This window comes from Columba livia, chromosome 2 (assembly GCF_036013475.1).
Source record: "Columba livia isolate bColLiv1 breed racing homer chromosome 2, bColLiv1.pat.W.v2, whole genome shotgun sequence".
Taxonomy (NCBI): Eukaryota; Metazoa; Chordata; class Aves; order Columbiformes; family Columbidae; genus Columba; species Columba livia.
In genome coordinates, this window is record NC_088603.1 from 47,770,076 (window position 1) to 47,790,453 (window position 20,378).

At 35.6% G+C, this 20,378-nt stretch overlaps 1 protein-coding gene across 2 annotated transcripts in view; it reads right to left on the bottom strand.

The window, feature by feature from the left end:
* Nucleotides 1-20,378, bottom strand: part of KIF15 (kinesin family member 15) — a 37,304-nt gene that overhangs the window by 10,057 nt on the left and 6,869 nt on the right. For both annotated transcript variants that reach the window (XM_065051769.1, XM_065051768.1), the window contains 20 exons: nucleotides 19,943-20,040; nucleotides 19,373-19,552; nucleotides 18,487-18,696; nucleotides 18,253-18,378; nucleotides 16,719-16,841; nucleotides 15,868-15,991; nucleotides 14,091-14,182; nucleotides 12,899-13,108; nucleotides 11,366-11,543; nucleotides 10,798-10,939; nucleotides 8,284-8,425; nucleotides 7,788-7,982; nucleotides 6,783-6,890; nucleotides 5,931-6,036; nucleotides 5,202-5,367; nucleotides 3,715-3,865; nucleotides 2,613-2,698; nucleotides 2,101-2,176; nucleotides 1,756-1,842; nucleotides 683-787 (listed from right to left, as the gene is read on the bottom strand). In XM_065051769.1, the coding sequence (XP_064907841.1) occupies nucleotides 683-787; nucleotides 1,756-1,842; nucleotides 2,101-2,176; nucleotides 2,613-2,698; nucleotides 3,715-3,865; nucleotides 5,202-5,367; nucleotides 5,931-6,036; nucleotides 6,783-6,890; nucleotides 7,788-7,982; nucleotides 8,284-8,425; nucleotides 10,798-10,939; nucleotides 11,366-11,543; nucleotides 12,899-13,108; nucleotides 14,091-14,182; nucleotides 15,868-15,991; nucleotides 16,719-16,841; nucleotides 18,253-18,378; nucleotides 18,487-18,696; nucleotides 19,373-19,552; nucleotides 19,943-20,040 (2,705 nt within the window). The remainder of the gene's footprint in view (nucleotides 1-682; nucleotides 788-1,755; nucleotides 1,843-2,100; nucleotides 2,177-2,612; nucleotides 2,699-3,714; nucleotides 3,866-5,201; nucleotides 5,368-5,930; nucleotides 6,037-6,782; nucleotides 6,891-7,787; nucleotides 7,983-8,283; nucleotides 8,426-10,797; nucleotides 10,940-11,365; nucleotides 11,544-12,898; nucleotides 13,109-14,090; nucleotides 14,183-15,867; nucleotides 15,992-16,718; nucleotides 16,842-18,252; nucleotides 18,379-18,486; nucleotides 18,697-19,372; nucleotides 19,553-19,942; nucleotides 20,041-20,378) is intronic.

Consider the following 20,378-nt stretch of genomic DNA (forward strand, 5'->3'; position numbering starts at 1 on the left):
ATTGTACAAACTATGTTATTAGAAATGAGTTGTCAGAACAATAGAAAACGATTATTAATTTAATATGTATTAGCCACCACAACACATATTAACCACTACCACAATTATTCAAAAAAACAGATAACTACATGTAGAAATCTGTCTCACCAACATTTTGTCTGTAGGACCTTTTGAATTCATAGTTCATACATTTACAGTACCTTGAGCACTCTGTTGGTTGCAGATTGCAAACCAGACCTATTTTAATAAAGACACATCATATATATTCATTGCTATTCAAACTTCTAGCTTTAGTTCTTTGTTTTCATATGTAGAACATATTAATATCAGCAACACAAAAATTCACTTCCTCAAAAATTAATTTACAATTCAGCTTCAGTTGTTGAGGTCTTAAATTGCCAATTTCTGAGAATATCTAAGTGTGACTGTCAGCTGAGTGTAGTTTACAGGATGTGAACAGGTCCCTTTAGGGACACTGCTCTTTACCCACCCTGTGGAAAGAGTTCAGTTTTCAAGACAGCCTTAGGCATAAAATGTTCAGAAGATTTCCACATGTCAAAACAAAGAAGTTTCTTTCTAAAATGCTACAGCAAGTTACACTGTTCAAGACCCATGATAAGACATGTCATTGCCTTCCATTTCTGAAAAACTATGTCATGTCCTTCAAAATGACAGAACATACATTTATATCCTCAAGCTCTCTTGTCAGCCCATCTATGGATTCAGTTTTGTGATTAATTGAAGACCTCAGCTCCTGGATCTGTCTCATCAAGTCAGTTACAACTTCCTGAAAAAAAAGAAAAAAGTAGTAAATCCTGATACATTAGATATATATACACTCTACACATTTTATTACTGGACTATATTTGGTGTTTAATTTCTCAATCCCAAATTTCAAACACCTATTTGAAAATGAGGCCTCAATATGCACATGTAAAGGAGTAACAGGAAATTTGCTGTTAAATCACTGGCTTTTGTTCTAAGCACTTACATAAAGAATTAAATAGCCTGCTGTGTTCATTTGAAGACTAGTCCTCTGATTTAGTCTCAGGCTGTAATAGGTTTCTAATAGAAGTATTATATCTTGAGGTTACATTTGTTTGTAATGGAAAAAGGCATATTCAAGAAACACCAGTGCACTGACAATATCAGATTCTTCTGACCTTACACATGACAATTTTTTTCGTTTAGCATGGAAAAAGCAAGAATTATCAATGCATCATGCTGGATAATAAACACACTGTGATTTCTTATGCCTGTTTTACATACAGTGTAAATGCTTGTACTACAGAAATTTTTGCTATTTAGGCTTTCAGAACACCAGAGTAGTCTTGTCATGCAAAAGTGCTTTCATTTTATTAATAAAGACAGTCACAGTCACATTAATATATCACCTTTCTTACCTTTTCTATTAGCCCATTACAACATGACACTGACTGGAAGGCCCTATTAATCTCAGGGGAATTATGCACCATTTATGCATTGAATATTTTGTCCAATAGACAGCTTTACCTGGATTGGTTTTTTATTTAACCTTCAGTTATCTTGTGTTTTCTCTGAATGCACAACCAATTTCCTGCTATTCTGCAAACTCCATGCCGGTAAAAGGTAGAATTTGTTTTACCTAGATACACAGCATGATTGCATAGAATCACAAAATCACTAAGTATCACAGAAATGGTCTGGGCTTTCAACTCTACCACAAAACATAGTTGCCTGCAAAACCAGGTATCAGTAACAGAAATAAGCACAAACCTTATCTGCATCATTTGTCTTCTTCAAAGAAACAATAAACTCTTGAGCAGCAGCCAGCTCCTGTTCCAATTTCTGCAGTTTTGCTTCCTAGAAGAAATAATAATTGTGAAGGAGAGATTTAACTACTTTTAAAATATGATTTGTAAAGCACAAAGCCATGAAAAAATATGGGAGGAACTAAGTTGTTTACCTTACCATAAAAATTAAGCAGTAGTTTAACAAAACAATCTGAAACTTGAGTGCTCTATATTTATTTTGCTGATAGTCTACAAACAGTCAGTTCACCAGTAAAATTGCTATTAATTCACAAACACATGATTTAGTCATTAAATTCTGTTGTTGTACCTGCTGCTCACATCGTGTCACCATTTCAGAGGATGGTTTCTCCACTTGACCATTTCCAAGTACTTTCAAGAGCTCCCTGGAGAAGAAAACATTATTTCTCATGAGAAATATAATCAGAACATAAGAGAGCTTTAGCAAGAATCAAGTCACATAAGTTTATTCTTATTTGCACTTAATTTTTGAAGAGTTCTTTAACTATTAACTTCTCAGTGCTATACAAAAGACTAATGGTTTAGTTACTAGCTATACACTGCTACCAGTAGTGGAACTTTATCTTTGATATGAAAAAAGCATACTTGTAATAAAATTACATTTGTCCTGTTAATTGCATACATTAAAATGAAGTGTTGCTCTAAGTTGGATAAAATAAAAAAGCTCATTATGTAATCACCTCCACCCAGCTGGGGAAAAATACCTCTACAAACAGGATCCTCCTCCAAATACAAAACCTAGCATAGGACACCACCAATGAAGTCAGACAAAAATAAACCCCACCACTCATTAGAACTTACTTTGAATTGTTTTCTTTGTCTTCTTGTAATTGTAGCGTTAGTTTTTCATTATGTTCTTTTTCTGTTTTCAGGAGTTTCAAAAGGTTCTAGAATATCAAAATATATGCTGTTATAATGAGTTACAATGTAAGGTCTTCAGAATAATTTAAACCAAAATTAAATCTAAACAAACTCTTAAGATGACTAAAAAAACCCCAAAAAACCTTAGATGGAAACAAAGATCTTTAGCTTTGTCCCAGACAAGTTCAAAAGTGAACTCTTATTTACATTAAGCAATCAGATCTTTTTACTGGCCATCGATAATGATTTCATATAGCCACAAAGTTCTTCCATATCCAAGGCTTCAAAGGGGGAAAATAGAATTTTCAACTGTATACTTATCTGGGGAGACTTTCAAATTCTAACCAGGAGTTCAAGATATTGGACTATAAGGAAAGGAATTTAAAAGACTAATTTTCATCCTGCCAGTATTCCTTTAAACCCCAAAAAGGAAAACTTACAGCAAACATGCTGAGCAGGCACGGTGTACACTGCAGAAAAGCAGGCAAAATCATTTGCAAAAGCCCTTGAGCAACCTTACTGCTGTTCTGCAGTCGCTGCAGCCTGACAGGCTTTCACGGACAGCATCAACTCAATTGCAGGACAGCGATCCACCACAAAAAGGCATAGATCATTTTAACAAGATCATATCCACTACGAAAATTTTTTAGAAACTGCTTTGTAAAGACAGAATAAGTAAACTAGTCTTAAGCTAGCACCAAGAGAAAAGGTCATCAGTATTTATTTCGGTGTCAGGATTCTTTTCCAAAGCAGTTTCTTGTTCCTTTACTAATTAACCCATCTCTCTCAACATTCCCATAACCATTTCTTCAGCCTAAAAACCTCCTACTTCATCGTGCTATTTGGATATTACTTGTAGCCTGCATTTGCAAAAATCTTGCAGTAAGTTTTACTTAATTTTGGGTACGTCTTCCAAATGAGATCACCAGGAAACTTGTTATTACTGTGGAATCTAGCACTGATGATACAATAACAGCATTAAACAATCTGGCTACATGAGGAACCATATAATAAAGTCCTTTAGAAGTCTTGACTGTCTTACACAAAGCTCAGTTTTCATTGTTTCAGCTTCTTGGTTTCTGTCCTTAAGTTGTTGCTTCAGTTGATCTGTCTCAAACTTCGCTACTTCTTGCAAATTGTCATAGTCATCCTGCAGGCTTGCTTTTTCTTCAAGAATCTTTTCATGTTCTAGCCTTTATAAAAACAAAAAAGCCACCCACAATATTAAGGATAAGGGCTTGTTTCACTATAGAAATACTCCAATCAATTGTATTTTATAATCTTCAGAAAATATATAGAACACAGTTGTTTTAGAAATAAGTAACTGACATATATGGTAACTTTTTCTTTTTAAAGTCAAAAACTGTAAAATTATGAAGGAAATTTAAGTGGCATTGTCAGATAAGGCAGATAACTCATTCTGATCCCTAGAAATAATTTACTTCTTACAAAATTCTATAGACATTTCAGTTACTCTGTCTTAATAAAGATCTTTTTTGATTGAACTCTGCTAGAATGATCCTAAGTACCTTCATCTGCTAAGATGATATCATGCTTATTTATCCCATATAAAATCTTTATACATTCTGGGCACATCTGTGTTATTTCTTTCTAAATTGTTACTCTGAAAACTTATTTCATTTGATCTTTCACAGAAATGAAAAGCAAAGAGGGGCAAATGAGCTGCTAAACAAGTGTTAGGATTCATGTTATTAAAGGAGAATCTACAGAAAGAACATCCTCCAAAGTCACAACTTCTGCTATTACAGAAGGCATCAATGAAACCACAACATTCAGTTTCAATTTCAGGTTTCCAGTCTCACAATGCATCACTCGAAAAATGACTTCAGCTAAGACATGACCCTCTATAATGCCCTAATGTAGTTAAACTTCCCATGAAAACAAAACAAAGCAAACCCCCAAAACAACAAAACACAAAACCAAAACCCAACAAAATAAACAAAACCCAACAACAACAAAACTCAACATAACTAAGCTACACTAATGATTAAAAAGCTCACTGGTTTTCATATCCCAATAATAATGTCAGTTATTGCATACAACATACTGAGCATTTCAGGTTTCAATAGTGAAGCTTCAGTTTATTTTTATAGTTTCTTTCTGCTTGTATTTTTAGAGCAGCATCACTACAACACCTTCTTGTGACCAGACTGAGAAGTAACACTTTCATTTTTAAGACTAAATTGGAAAAAAACAAATAAACAAACTATGCCTCTTCAACTACTTAAGTTTTGGAGATCAGTAAGCTTACAGATACATCCTACTTAATGAGAAAATCCTATAGAGCAAACCAAAATTTAGGAAACCTCATTTTTTTTCTGCTAATTTCACCATGTACTCCCTCGTGGCTCTGAAATAAGTGTGGAAAGAATTGAGAAAAAAATAGTCAAAGGACATAAACACAAAATAAGAGATGTAAAGTGCAAATTCACATGCAGAAAAGAACAACTAAATGACTGGATGCATGCAGAAGGGAGGTTAAGGCATTTTACACAAGTGTCAACATACCTGACGCTGTCCAGCTGGAACTGTACGTCCATATGTCTACCAGAAAGCTGACTCATTTCTTTCTCTTGCTTTTCCCTAAAGGCACTATATTCTGATTTTACAGCAGACAGCTCCTTGTCTGCAGAATGCAAGACAATGCGCAAGTCGTAGACTTCACTTTTTAATACTGTCAAAAACCAAACAAATATTTTACATGTTATTTGGAAAACTGCGCTAGATATAGGACTTGTAACACTACAGAACATCCTGGGAAAGTCTCACATGACTTTCCACATTTTTAGTGGAATTAACCTTGAAGGTAACACACAAAAGTAATTTGTAAATGGAAAAGGTCAATGAAACATTGACTTTAAGAACTAAAGAGTATAGGCAGAATTAAAAACATTCCAGAGGATATTCACTGCATTTCCGTAGACCAATATAGGACTTTCCTGTTATTTTTAGTTAGTATTTTCCTTTTAAAATACTGTATCCTGTACTCCCTTCACATTCAGACTGAAAAGAGAACCATTTTCAATATTGTATACTGTGCAAGACTGGGCAGAGAAAAGCTATTCTGCAAGTATTAGAGATCTTTTTCTATAAGATAAAAAAAGAAAAAAAAACAAAACCAAACCAGTATGACTTTAACATCTTAAATCCAATTAGTTACTCAAGACGTGCTATTGTTGATTCAAAGTATTAAGACACCTCAGAACTTCATATGGAATTTCAGTGTTACGGACTTACTATCAGCCTTGCTTTGACTGTCTTGAAATTGCTTTTCAAGCGATTTTATCTGTTCAAGGAGGTCCTGACGCTCTTTACTCCAGTCATTCCTTTCAGATGAAAGAAGCTTGAGAAGAGAAGTAAAATTTTTAAATGGAAGGAAATGCAGGAGAGACTAAGTCATAGTGCTGTAACAATAATAAAGTATTAGAGTATTTCATCAGCTGATTACAAATGCAAGATGCATTTTTCTTTAAATTTGATGTTTGACAAATCTGAAATCCATAGAATTCAAAGAAAAAAAAAAAATTATTTCAATATAGCCAAAGACATTACCTTACCTAAAAAGTTCAAAAGCAACCCACAGCTTAGGAACTGAGATCTACATCTGAACAGAGCTATCAGAAATGAGACTGACCTGGGAAGAAAACAGGCCTTATTTCCTTTCTGATGTTAAAACAAACCTAGCGATTAAGGAAGACTTGTGAATTGGAGAGTAAGGATATTTCAGTTCAGTTCCAACTGAGGCAAGTAGTATTTTCAGCATTCCAAAGTTTAAAATTTCCTTGTGACTGTTGCTGTTTTCCAGAAATCATGCAGTTGTCCAAAACCAAGCACAGACATCTTGAGTGTCTGTTTATATTTAAGATCAAGCAGGCTCAGAATCACAACATTTAAAACAAAAACCCCAAACCTGCAGTGTTACATCAAATGAAGACCTTGGTCTTCCTGCAATGCCCTGAGCTGTCAACGCTATGTAAATTTTTCAAAATCAAAATGCAAGAAACACTGCAGACCTCACAGAGTGTGGTCAATATCACCTTGCTGTATCTCACACTCACATAATAGCCCTGTATTACATTGTACTCTCACCTCCTGTATTTGTGCAGAATGATGCCCCAGTTTATTAATATGCTGCTGAAGTTTTATATTTTTGCTTTCCTCTTCATCCAGCCTTGTCTGCATTGTGCTCAGTTGCTCCTGTGACACAACAGACGCTCAAAATTAGAACACCCATCTACCAGTTATTCTCACATGCCATATGGCAGTCTGTGCATATTAAATATAAAAATATCAACTACTTTCTTTTTTCATGACCTGAACCAACAGAAAACAGAACATTCAAAAATAAACTGGTAGCTCAAGTAGCCGATTTCTCCTATTGCTAAATAAACTGTCAAAACACAAGAAAGTCCATCAGGGAATACAAGGACTGAATCCAATAAACATTTAGTTTTCAGACTCATCTTTATCTTGGAGAAATAAGACTTTTAAAAAGAAGTTATTAGAAATATATACTAGCAAAATTCCTTGCAGGATCTCTGCACCATGGTAAGCATCAAATAAGGGTTTTGGGTGTCATACCATGGTTTTACATGCACTCAAGTTAATTCCAGCTTCTAGAGGGTAGTTCAGGTAGCTTTGTAGCACTCTTAATGTGACAAAAGACCTTCCCTGCCCTTTAGGTTAGATATAAGACAATTAAGGTATTTAATGGTGGACAAGCAATATTTGGCAGGTTTCTTCAAATAATGAAGTTTATATTTTAAGCTTGAGTAGTGTTCCACAGGTAGCTGTCATCAGAGACTTAGAAATAAATTTCCTCAGAAACAAGTTATCAGGTTAAAAAAGTTTTAATGTCCTATGTTTCTTAAACTACTTACAATAATAAACTCTCAAATCCCTGTCAGTATTTTCATTGTAAGTCCTCTTAAGTGCAACGTATAGATAGAGAATTGTTTAGTGAAGCCTTAAGAGCCTCAGTTTCCCATGCAAATTATAATATATTTGGGCGGGTTGGCGAGGAAATATTTCATCCCAAAACCTTCGTTATTATGAAGTTACACATACACTTCAGTTTTTATCCAGAACAATCACCTGTGCCACTTTAAGCTCCTCAGCAATGGCCTCATATGCTTGTTCATTCATCTCTGGGGGAACTGGCTCTTTCAAAATGTCATCCATCACTTCAGAACACTGAAAATCTTCAGAATGGTAATCCAAGATTTCTGGGCTTATTCGCGGCACTAGGCGAGATCTTAGCTGGTAAGCTTTTGTTGGAGTGGTTATGTTCTGTTATAAAGATTACAAAGCAGTCTTTATTTTAACTGTAAAATGGAACTAAGACTTTGGCTGGTATTGTACTTCATAGTTCTATAAGCAGAATAATGAAAGTGGTTAGTTCTAAGTCACTACACTTTTTCAGATTTGTCACCTGATTACAGTAGCAGACATTCAGTAAGTATTTCAGAACAAAAAAGCAGTGTATCTGCTTTATCACATATGGATTACATGCCAGAACACTAGTTACATATTAAGGATCATACAACTTAGGATTAAGTATGCCTGGTTTTAAATAAACTTATCCTCATACCTTCAGAGTTTCTCTATGTAGTTTATGTAACTGAGATACTTCTCGGCGCTTGTGTGCTTTGGTTGCTTCCAGAATGTTTTCAAGATGCTGGTTTGCTTTCCGAAGGGATTGAAGCTCCGATTGCAGTTCCATGTGCTCTTTCCTGTTTAGGAAGCATTTTACTACTGTCAAAAACCACTCCATCAGTTTGCCCTCCCACCAGTATGAATAAACCGCACTACTGCCAATGAGCAAACTGAAGCTGAACTTTCACCCAAACACTGAAATACATTATTTTGAGAAGAAAGCCACCAGCGCTGTATTAGAAAGTTAAAAAAACCCCACAGCTAAGAAGCTTATTTGTGCTTGCATAATGAAGCAAGCAGATGGATAACTAAAAGTGTCAGAAAAAAATCCATTACACGGTATGAAATAAGCTGAGAGCTCTGCAATTCCTTTTATGAGAAAGTGATATCATCCATACCAATACGGTTTTAAGCCTTAAAAATGTTATCCAGTTATATGAGAAGTCTGAACTGGTGCTTGGCAGGATTAAAGAAAATCCTTTAAAGATTTTTTTTTATTGGAACTGCTTCTCTGTTAAGATTACTTTGCCCTCTAAGAGTACTTTAACTGAAATCCAACAGTTGAGCAGAAATTTAGGAAGAATTTTCATTATGTATTTTGCAGAGCTACATGCTGTTACTCTGATAGTTGGCCTTACTGACATAATTGTAGGGTCAAAGTCTACAGACAAAAGGAAATATACTATTTCATCTTTTGGCAGTTTAACGCTATCACTTTTCCCTCGTGTTTTTAGAGTTCCCAACAAAAGTTATGGATTAGAATAGAACTTTAGTTCTGACTGCTATTGAACAACAGAAAAATAAGCATACATTGATTTTGTGAAATTGTTACATTTTACTCTACTTATTCAGATACAGAATACCATTACACTTGCATGTAAAATGAAGCATTTTGTTACTCTGAAACTGAAAATGAGTTTAAAATTTAGTGAAATCAAGAGGTGAATCCAGAGGCTCAAAAAGATGCTTCTGTTTGACTGCAATCCACGAAGAAAGTGACAATAAAACACATACCTACTATCAGGAAAGCAAAACATGCACAAAACATGTGATACATGAAACAGGAATATGCCAAATTGGCAGGAAAATAATATATGAGGATATAAACAAACTATTGTAACTAATGATACAAGGACAACAGATGGGCTGCTGAATTGATAAACTCAGTGGATCCTAACGCTAACATTTAGAATGTGCATAGGATTTGTTACTCAGAAATTTAAGAATAAAAATACAAAGTCATAAAATTGCACGAATGAGGAAAAAGAACATTACAAAGCTACTTTGCAACAACAACAACAAAAAGCGGAGCGGCAAAAATTGACATATCTTATGCCGATGCTTCTAGAACCACTCTAGATTCACCAAAATTAATAAAAATCAACATTAGGTAGAACAAAAAAATAAATACAAAAACAAACAAACAAAAAAATCAGGTCCCTTTAGCCTTCCAGATTTACATTACGTTTGATGGAAACACCATTGTTTTTCTTGTATCTCCAGTAACAGGACCTGAATTTTTCAGAAATTGGGTTGATCAAGTTAAGCTGCGTATTATGCACTTGCATATTATTTACATGCACACACAGTAAAGATATTCCTCAGGCCTTTCGCATTATCTTGTGCTGCCCTCAAGGAGAACAATGACACCAAATTCTTTAGTACATTAGTAAGGACAAAGTAGAGTGTTATCTTGCATTTACATGCCAAAGCATATGGACATCAGTGAACTACTGATACCATGTCTTTGCTTTCATTTGAATTAAATCTCTCTTCTGATAACAAGTCTCAAGATAGTGGTACTATTGCCTTATTAAGTCTGTAGTGGAAAACAAACAAACGAAAACCCCAAAACCCAAACAAACCCCACCACCAAACAAAATCAGCCAACAGGTTAGCCAAAATTCTCTGGGGTGCTTGGATTCTACATTTATGGTGACTCAACTTGCAATCTTCAAGTGGTTATATGAAAAACTACTGTTGCACTAAACCAAACAAAAACCCCAAAATACGCCCCTCCAAAACCCCTCAACTCTCAGTTCCTGTCACTGCTTCCATCTGGAATATTTAGTTACTGCTCAACCTGGCAGCTAAGCCAAACTCTCCCTGTCCCATTAAACAGGTGACTATCAGAACTCGAAGATGATGTGCATTCTTCTGCATTTTAGCATAAAGAAGAGCTTTCAGAAAAACAAATCTGCAACAGTGCAGACCTGCCTTCATACTGCATCATGGTAGTTTCCTAGTCTGGGAGTAACCGAGTTGAACAGGAACATATTCTATGGGAATGCCAGTTCTCTTAACCTGGCCCTCTTTTATATCCAAAGAACATACTTACGACCATATATTCAGGGTCTGAGACTACCTTTAAAAAAATCAATATAAAAAATCATTTAAATACATTAAGACATTAAATACATTAAGACATTTCTATGCTGTTTTGTCTCACTTGGTTAGCTCTTTGAATTCTTCATATTCTTGTTTTGAACTCGCCAGTTCACTCTGAGTCTGTAGCAGGCGTGCCTTCAGCTTTTCAACAGATGCCAGGGAGTTGCCTTCCACTGATACGGTGGTAGAATATAAATGATGACCTAAAGAACAAACATACACCCTCTGAAATCAGAGTAGCTCAAATATTTTAAGTTTTACTAAAATGAAAGCATTTGTAGGCTTTTGAAGAGCACAGCAGCAATCGAGATTGAAGAAAATGGGTATTAGCAACAGGTCACGTGAAAAATCAGCAGAATAATTAATATTACTGAAGTCTTCATAATAACTGAGGACAACAAAATATGAATACGGATGGTGTTCACAAGATGCATGAGAATCCAAATTCCCTAGTGCTGTATTTCATTGAAGGCCAGTGTGAATCAAATTAAAGAAACCTGTTTTATCAGTCTTTAGGTATCACTTTGAAGAAGGCAAAAATACATCAAGACAAACATTTTCAACACTACATTGCACACGACAGAAATACAGTAAGCTTATTTAGCTGAAGAATGTTAGCATATTTTTACCTCCAGTATTTTTCTCTGCAGCTGAAGCTTCCAAAAAAGCTTTTTCTAGTTCTGCAATAGTCTGAGCATCAATTTCTTGGGCCTTTTTAACTGACTGTAAAGAACGAAGTCTTTTATTCTCCTCTCTGAGGTTATGGTTCTCCATGGCGTACTTTGCAATTCGTGGGTGTTGTTCCGTCTGTGATAAGCAATATTTTTATTCAACAGCTTTTATGTTCCAGACAACGCTATGCATAACTACCTGTTTCTCTACCACCTTACCTTTAATAAGCATTAACTTGCAACAGAAAAGGGAAAAAAAGGTATTCCCAACAGTGGTTAAAACTGCCCCATTTTTTTTTTTTTAATTTTCATACTCTCTTGGAATCTTCTCTTAAAAAAGACAGTGGGTTTGCATTTAGCGTGCTTATTCTTTTATTGGTAATAAAGCAGTAGCAGCTTTTCTTGCTACTCTTGACACCCCTTTTCAGTTTTAACCTTCAGCTTTGGCTTTTCTTAACACTGTCCATCCATGCTGTAGTAATGTTTCTATAATTCTTTAATGACTGTCCTGACCTTCCGTACTTTCCTCCCCACTTCACTTTGGAGTTCAGTTATGAGTTACAGATTCAAGCTGGTCTTCTAATACATCTACTCATTTTTCTTGTTTGTGCTTGGACAAAATTGCTTTTACAGATCTGCCTTCTATCTTGATCTTCTTTGTTCTTCAAAATTGCCTCACAAGTGATACCACACCTACCAGATACCTGAATAACCTGAAGCCTCCTCTGCTGAAGCCTTAGGTATGTACTTGGATGCTTGCCTTCCTCAGACAGCTCCAGAACAGCATGACCCCCGATTGGCTCATCTAACATCTGTGCTATTCTCCTTTAGAAACCTGCTGAATTACTTGCATCCTGCTGTCTTTCCCTTTCAACAGATGTCATCGAGGTTAAAGTCTCCCATAACAATGGGGATTTGTGATTTGGAGACTTCCTTGAGAGTTGCTTAAAGGAGACTTAGTCCTCTACCTCACCCAGATCAGGTGGCCTGCAGCAAGCTTCCATGACATCACCCTTACTAGCTTCTCCTCTTACACAAACTCACAAGCTCTAAACCCTTCCATAGGGAATCTATATGCTATTACTGTCATAGAAGCATAGAATGCCCTGAGTTGGAAGAGACCCACAAGGATCATCAAGTCTAACACCTCTCCCTGCACATGGCAACCCCACAGTTCACACCATGTGTCTGAGGGCATTGTCCAGTCTCTTCTTGAACACTGTCAGGCTTGGGGCCGTGACACCTCCCTGGGGAGCCTCTTCAGTGCTCCAGCACCTTCTGGGGGAAGAACCTTTTCCTAATGTCCAACCTAAACCTCTGCTGGCGCATCTTCCTGCCATTCTCTCAAGTGCTTCTGTAAAGGGACCCACCACCCATCCACTTTTTTCCTGCCTGTCTTTCCTAAGAAGCCCATATCCACTCATCAGAGAAGCCCATCACATGAGTTATTCTCACAATAACTCTTCTAGAAGGGAAAAACTAGAGACTTACCTGTTCTCTGAGCATCTGCAATTCCTGTCTCAACTCACTGAGAAGATCATTCTGCTCTTTTGGCAATAAACTTCCACCAGACTCCTTATGTAATCTCTCCAAGCGAACGATATGGTCTTCACGGAATTTAACTATCATTTTATTGGACTGAATGAATTTCTCCTTCTTGGCACACAGATCTTCTAGTTGAGCAATTTTTTCTAATAAATTCTTGGAAAGTACATACACAGATTGGTGGAAAGTGAGTTACACTAGATTAATTTTTAAGGTGCGTGTATTACATACACACAAATGATACAAAACTCAGTTAACAATTTTGTGAACACATTCACTTCGAGCAGACCTGTAGAGAGCAACAACTCGTATCAAGAAGCCAAATTACATGCTCTATTGCAAAAATTTTACTTGGAAGCTCCAATATGATTCCTGTAGATTAAATATTCAGTTAAGCACATTAGATGCACCTCTAGAGTTTCAGGTCATTTTCTTCCCTCCCCTCCCCACATCCCGCCCCCCCCTCCCAAAAAAAAAAAAAAAAAAATGACATGAAGTAATGCGCAATAAAATGGGGATGACTGCGAGGTTTGCTTCAAAAAACACACTGTTGACCCAGACACTCAAAGATGCACTCAGAACTGTGTAAAACAGAAGTTTCACAGAATCACAGAATGTCAGGGATTGGAAGTGACCTCAAAATATCATCTAGTCCAATTCCCCTGCCGGAGCAGGAACACCTAGATGAGGCTACGCAGGAAGGCGTCCAGGCGGGTTTTGAATGTCTCCAGAGAAGGAGACTCCACTACCCCCCTGGGCAGCCTGTTCCAGTGCTCTGTCACCCTCACTGAGAAGAAGTTCCTTCTCAAATTTAAGTGGAACCTCTTGTGTTCCAGTTTGAACCCATTACCCCTTGTCCTACCATTGATTGTCAAGTTTGTTGTTCTGTTCAAAGTTTTTATTAGAAACTTCAAATAAACCCCCTAAAACTAAACATACTATGAAAGCTATCCTATGGCTTGTCTGATTTTGAAAGATTTTTTTTTAATGTCATTTGACTAGTTCCATTATTATGAAACCTTATCTTTAGACAGAGTATTTTTATTCAAAAACAAAGAAAAATCATTAGGAGTCAGTTTCAGTATGGTCTCATCAGATAGTACACAGAATACACTTAGAAATATTAATGCTTTCTTACCTTCTTTTCACCTTCTGATTTCACCCAGAACAACATTGCTTCAAGAAAGTTGCTCATGTAATTTATGTTGTTCTTCCCTTCATCAACAGCACCTGTAGGGTAAGTCAATAAAATGAGTGCCATATTTATTAACATATCAGTTAACCAAGTTTTCCTAAATACATAACATGACAGTTATGTAAAGAAAATTTAAATAAATTATTTTAACAGCATAATTCCTCTAAAATCATATGCCGTACCCATAGCAAAGACGTTTAGACTGTAATTCTTAGTCGCCTGCAAGTCCTGATAAAGAGCAGAGTCAATATACATAATTGTATAATTAACAAAGTTGTTTAAGCATTAAACAGCTTTGCGATGAACTTTTAATAAAATTAAAGAATCAGTTTGTTCAGCTGAATGTATCTATAAACTGCAAAACCCCTCTGAAATTAATTTGATAACACCAAACCATTTATTGCATTATTAGTTTGTACATATTAAAGGTGGACTAACTGGTTTATGAGAAGGAAATTCAGGAAAATAAGCATGAATTAAGTGGACAATTAGTAATTTAATCTGGAAGGAAAGTGTCCACATAAGGGATTAAAAGGGTTTAACTAATCCACTTCAGAAATTAATTTAAAATAGCATTCCTGAATAGCCTCATGCAGGCAAGACTGCTTATAGAATACTAATAACCATAGTATCTAGGTGCACAATGACTATCCTATTTAATTTAATATATTAAAAAATGCCAGGATGTCTTTAAAGGGGCTTCTAAGCAGCTTTCATATTTGTGTGATCAAATATTACAAACCTGATTTAATTGCATAGACTAAACACAGCTCTAATACATTAGGTTCTGCATAAAACCTTTCTTCAGTGTTTAAGCATAATCATTTGCTTTCCCTCACAACTCAAACATTTTTGAGCCCTCTCTCTGTATTCACAATGATTCAGTATTAACATCATCACCAGCTTTTTTTAATGTGTAAATGTGATGTTCATAGAGAAGTAACTTTTCCTTAGAAAAACTCATCCACAGATGAAGAGTCTTTCTAACTTCTTTAGTTAAACTTCTATTGTTGTATCTTTGATTTCTCAGCAAGGTCAGGAAAGAGTTGACTCAGGATCACAGTGAGAGTTACAAGACCAAATTTACCACCATATAATAAAACATGATAAGGTAATGGATTTCAGTGAGAAGTATATGTAATAGAAAGCTATGCTGGAATCTATAGCATAGATACAGTGGTCTAGTGAAAAGCTTCTGGAAGAAAAGTTACATATTGATAAAAATCCCGTTACCATCTTACATTGATACTGAACTTTTACTGAAAGGTAAACATCCTTCTTAGGATCTTCCTGAAAGGGCAAAAGGGGAAGAAGAAGGAGAGAAAAAAGCCCTGTCCTGACCTTAAAAAGAATGCAGATTGAATGGGCATTGTCAACACCTTAGTGGCCTCCCTCCAACATAAATGTACAAGCAGTCACATGTAAACCTTTTGTTACTTATAGGATTAGGCAAGATAACACCTCTTCTGAGCTGGAAGAGTATTCTAGGTATGCTACAATAGAAGCACAGCCCCACACACAAAGAAAATAAAATCACGTTAACAATTTCCGCAAAACTTTAGATACAAATACAGGCAATAGGATCCATAAGACAAATTCAACCTCTATAGGCCAGTCCTTACAATTTTAATTGTTCAGAAACTTAATGAATTGTATAAGGCTCCAACACTCTGGGCTAGAAGAGTAGCAAATTCTCTCTCCCCTCATCCCCAACTCTTACCTTGTGATACAGAAACGTGACGCATAGATGGTACTGAAGTCAGTTGAGCAAGCTGGTCTTTCAACTTCTTAACCTCAGCTTGCAGTTGGCTCACATTTCCTTGTGTGTCTTCATTTACCACAGCCTTTCATAAATAGGTTAAAAGAAAATTACAAAGATATACAAATTAAAAAAAAATAATCTTATCTTTTATAGGATAAAAGAAGAGTCAAAGATTGCAAAGCAACAAAATTACTGAGTAGTTTTCCACCTTATGAAAGGAAAAACTCATGGGAAAAGCAACATTCAATTTACCAAGAAACTAGCAAGTGCTACTTTAGCTAAAAATATTTGTTAAAAATTTAATGTTTTCTGCAGAATTTTCTCAGGAGTTTTTTAACCAACAAAGCTAAGTAGTATACATCAAGGGCAGTAGTTTCCAGCCAAATGCCAACATACTTTCAAAAGCCAGTGACGAGAAATTATGGTTTGGGTATTAGCATATATAAAACCTGGTTGCACTGAAATACTATTGAATTTTTTTTTTTTTTTTAATGACAATTTTAACTTTTAGTATAGATTTACTTTTTCCAATGAAGTGCTCGGAGAACAAGGAATGAACGCACACTGTTATCAGCCATTGCCTAGTGCCCAGCTGTTGTAGTCTATTTGTAAGCAAAAACAAGTCCTTTTCAATAATCATTTGTCAAACATTTTAAAATCCTAAATTTGCTTTCCTAAATAAGTTATAGCCATTTAAATTAGTGAAGGCACAAGATTATTTCCTTGAAGCTACCCTGTCTGCAGATTTGCAGCTTAAACAACACAAAATTGTTTGTTGCAACAATAAAGACATTGAATAACTCTCTTACCTTGTTTTTAATCAGCTTTGCTCGCTGAGCAAAATTAAGGGTGGACAGTGTTTCACCAAAACACCTGGATCCTGGATGAACATTGGCGATTATACATGTTTTTGCATTACCACCAAGGGAATCCTATTTAAAAACACAGAAGTTATCTTGTTTTGCATGTTTTTGGCTACAGCAAGAAGCCAACACCTACGAGCTACTGTGTATCACTTTGATTAAATTAAATCCCTTCTGCAGTTTGTTCAATCTCCATGCTACTTAAGTTTCTGAATTTTAATTCAAATGTGAGTTATCAAGGATGTGACTGTAAATAAAGACTTTATTTGCATTTTCAAGCCCCTGATTCTGTATTAATAATTAACAATTTGAGATATTTTACACCTGAACAACAGAGAGAGATTAAAAAAACCAAAGAAACAACACAACAGGAAATAAAGTAATTTAGTTTTAATCTTGGTCATAAGCAGATTGGTATTCGCACTATTTTGAACATCATCTACCCTGTTGATTGTTCCAACCTATCTTTTGGTGCAACTGCCAAACAAACAAAATCACAAAACAACAAATTCTTGACCAAGAATACAGAAGTAACCTCCCCCTTTTACGTGCACATCTTCAAATACCTCTCTGCTGTTTGACAAGTAGCTCCCAAATCTCTGGAGAATTATACCTAAAAGCCTAGTACTACAAAATAGCCCATAAGCCTCAATGGCATTCTCTGTTTAGCAGAGAAAGTCATGCTTGTGGACTTCTTTGCAGTACAAACACCTAACAAAAATAACCACTTAAGAAAGTAGTAGCTCATATAGCTGCAATTCTCTTCCAATTTCTTTGTATTTTTAGTTGCATTGGAAGAACATAATTCTTCAGAAGTTTATGATTCTAAGATCTACATGGAACAGGGATGGAACGATTGGGAAATTTCACTGTGATCACAATAATTCTGTGTTGTAATAAAAATACTGTATTATGTACAAGTACTATACTATAATGCAAAAATATATTACAGATATTATTCTTTACTGCTCACAGAATTTTGAGGACTACTGGCATCCAACAAATCTTTGACTGCTTCCGCCTTTGTTTTCTGTGCATCTTGAAAAAAGCCCATAAGCTCTTAGGTAGGAAATGGTAAATTTATCTAATTATTAAAATCATAACACCACTTTGCATACATAGATGAATTCTGGAAGCCCTGTCAAACATTTCAGCACATCTCTAAATATTATATTATAATACACAGTATTTCCCAAGTTATAGGAATGAAAACATATGCTGCTTTTTCTTTAAAACTTGCAAATATGTAAAAGGAGATTATGAGCATAAATTTTCTTGTATTCAGTATAACAGTAATAAATCGACTGGAAGCCTGTTTAGGTAAAAAGCTGTTTTTGGAGATTTCTTCCACCTGAGCAATATAGAAAAAATTTTTTCATGTATCCAAGTTCAGCTTTTTAGAGTAAAAAAAGCACCAATCTGAACAAGTATTTTTTTCTACATCCCAAGTAGCACATAAAATCCAGAGGATATGTATTACCCGTAATAGGAAAGTCAGCTTGGAATCCCGGTAACAAATGTGTCTCTGTTTTCCATTACCCACATCAACAAGTGCTGTGATTACTTGGCCCAGGCAACTTAGTGATCGATTTATGTTACCTGCTTCCTGAAAGAGTTAAAAAAAAAAGAAAAAGAGAACAAGGGTGAACAAATATGGTGAATGGAACAGGGCAGCACATCTGAAAGGAGATGCCACAGGTATTACAGATCTAACCTTTAACCTCAGTCCTTCTGTATGGGTGTCTTTCTGTCTCTCAGATCCTGCCAAGTCTACCAGGTTGAGCAGGGAAGACCGAATGTTAACAATTTCATTGTTTTTCTCCATTGATTCCACTGTGATAGTGAAAACTGCATGTGATCTTGAGGACTCCCTGTTCATTGAGGTCGATGCTACACGACGGTTTCTCCAGCCCATAGTTAATACCTAAGCATGAAAAAGACATCCAGTAATTCCAAGTATCTCAGACTGTAACCAGTATTTATATACTGGTGACAAACAGTAGTAAGCATATTTCAGTGCAACAGCTTTCAATACTCTCAAGGACCAGGACGTTTCTTACAAGAGAAGTGAAAAAATACAGCTATGGTCAAGCTTAATAAAAGCACTAATTATAATATTCACTTCTTTCTTCCAAGAGCACCATTGCCATTTGAAAGGATATCATATCCAGCACTGGTGGATGTTAGCAGTACACAAAGGGGAAAAAAAAAAAAATTAAAGTCCCAGTAGTGCTATGTGTATGCGTCTCATTCATGGAAAAATAAACCTGACAGCTTCTTGAACACGCACACAGCCTAATTAGCAGGAGATGTAGCTTTCTGGTGCTATTTCAGAGACGTATGAAGCATACATTAAGGAAAAGATTACTGTAATTGCAGTTCATCCATTCCAAACTCCAGAACTATAAGATTTCTTACATGAGTGGGATAGTCAGGAAGAATTGCCTAGAAACAGCTTTTTATGCTGTTTTTTTGAGGATGGAGATAGAAGAAGGTGTCATAAACAGTGTGCAAAAACTATGTGCTTTAATCAAAGAAGAATATTTACCAAATAAGCATCAAGATAAATAGCACAAGTATTAAAAAGTGACAAAAATTACCTGGTATGCTTCAGCAGCAGATGACAACACCTGTTCAACAGCACCATCAACAAAGACTCCCTTCTTGATGTGTTCTCTGAGAAAGAGTCCAGCTGAAGCAGAATCTAGCAAGTCAAATATCTGTTCATTGTAGATTTCAATAAACGAGCATTTGCAGAGAAAACTCTTTCCACCGCCAGCCTGAAAAACACAGTAATTTACACTATAAACAGATTGATTTTGTTAAGTCTGCCATTGTATGGCAGAGAGGCTCTTTTTATACATATCTAAAGCTACTAGTTTGCATACATATTCCACATACTATACATTTCTGATGCCCAGTTGACAGCCAACATCCAGAAACCTAGATGCATTTTTAGACTCAAAATGTAAGCACGCTTGTGTCTGAAGAAAGCATACTGTAATTTGGTAAAGTAATAGATGCAAGCACTTCTCATTAAAAAATCTGATGCAAGATGGCAATAATCCTGGAAACTTAACTGCTACACACCCAGGTTATCAAGCAGCCTTAGCTAATCTTTAATGTGAGACATTACTTTCACTGCAATAATAAGTATAAAATAAATGTACCTTTTCTTTTTCACGTTCAATTAGAAAAAATAAGTATTCAAAGCTCCGTGGAATTACGCCTCTCAGACTGTGAGTGAAATTATCAGAATCAGATGGTCCTAAAGAGATTTTTTATTAAAAAAAAATAATTAGTACTACTCAAGAATAATGGTTGATATTTTTAAGATGACATTACAGAAGACTTCAGCAACCTGGTTTTAGTCAGTTTATAACAAAAATCACAGATGAAATGTAATAAAATCCACATTGAAGATCTAAGATAATATTTCATAATGGGATATATTTATAGTCTAAATGATGCTTTTGAAAGTTTGTTTTACCTGCCCATAGGTTACCTAAGTCTAAAATAGCGTAAACTACATGGACTTGCATAGAAAACATGTAGAGATGTGCAGGTAGGTCAATACAGCCACCTTAACCCGGGTTTGAAGAACCA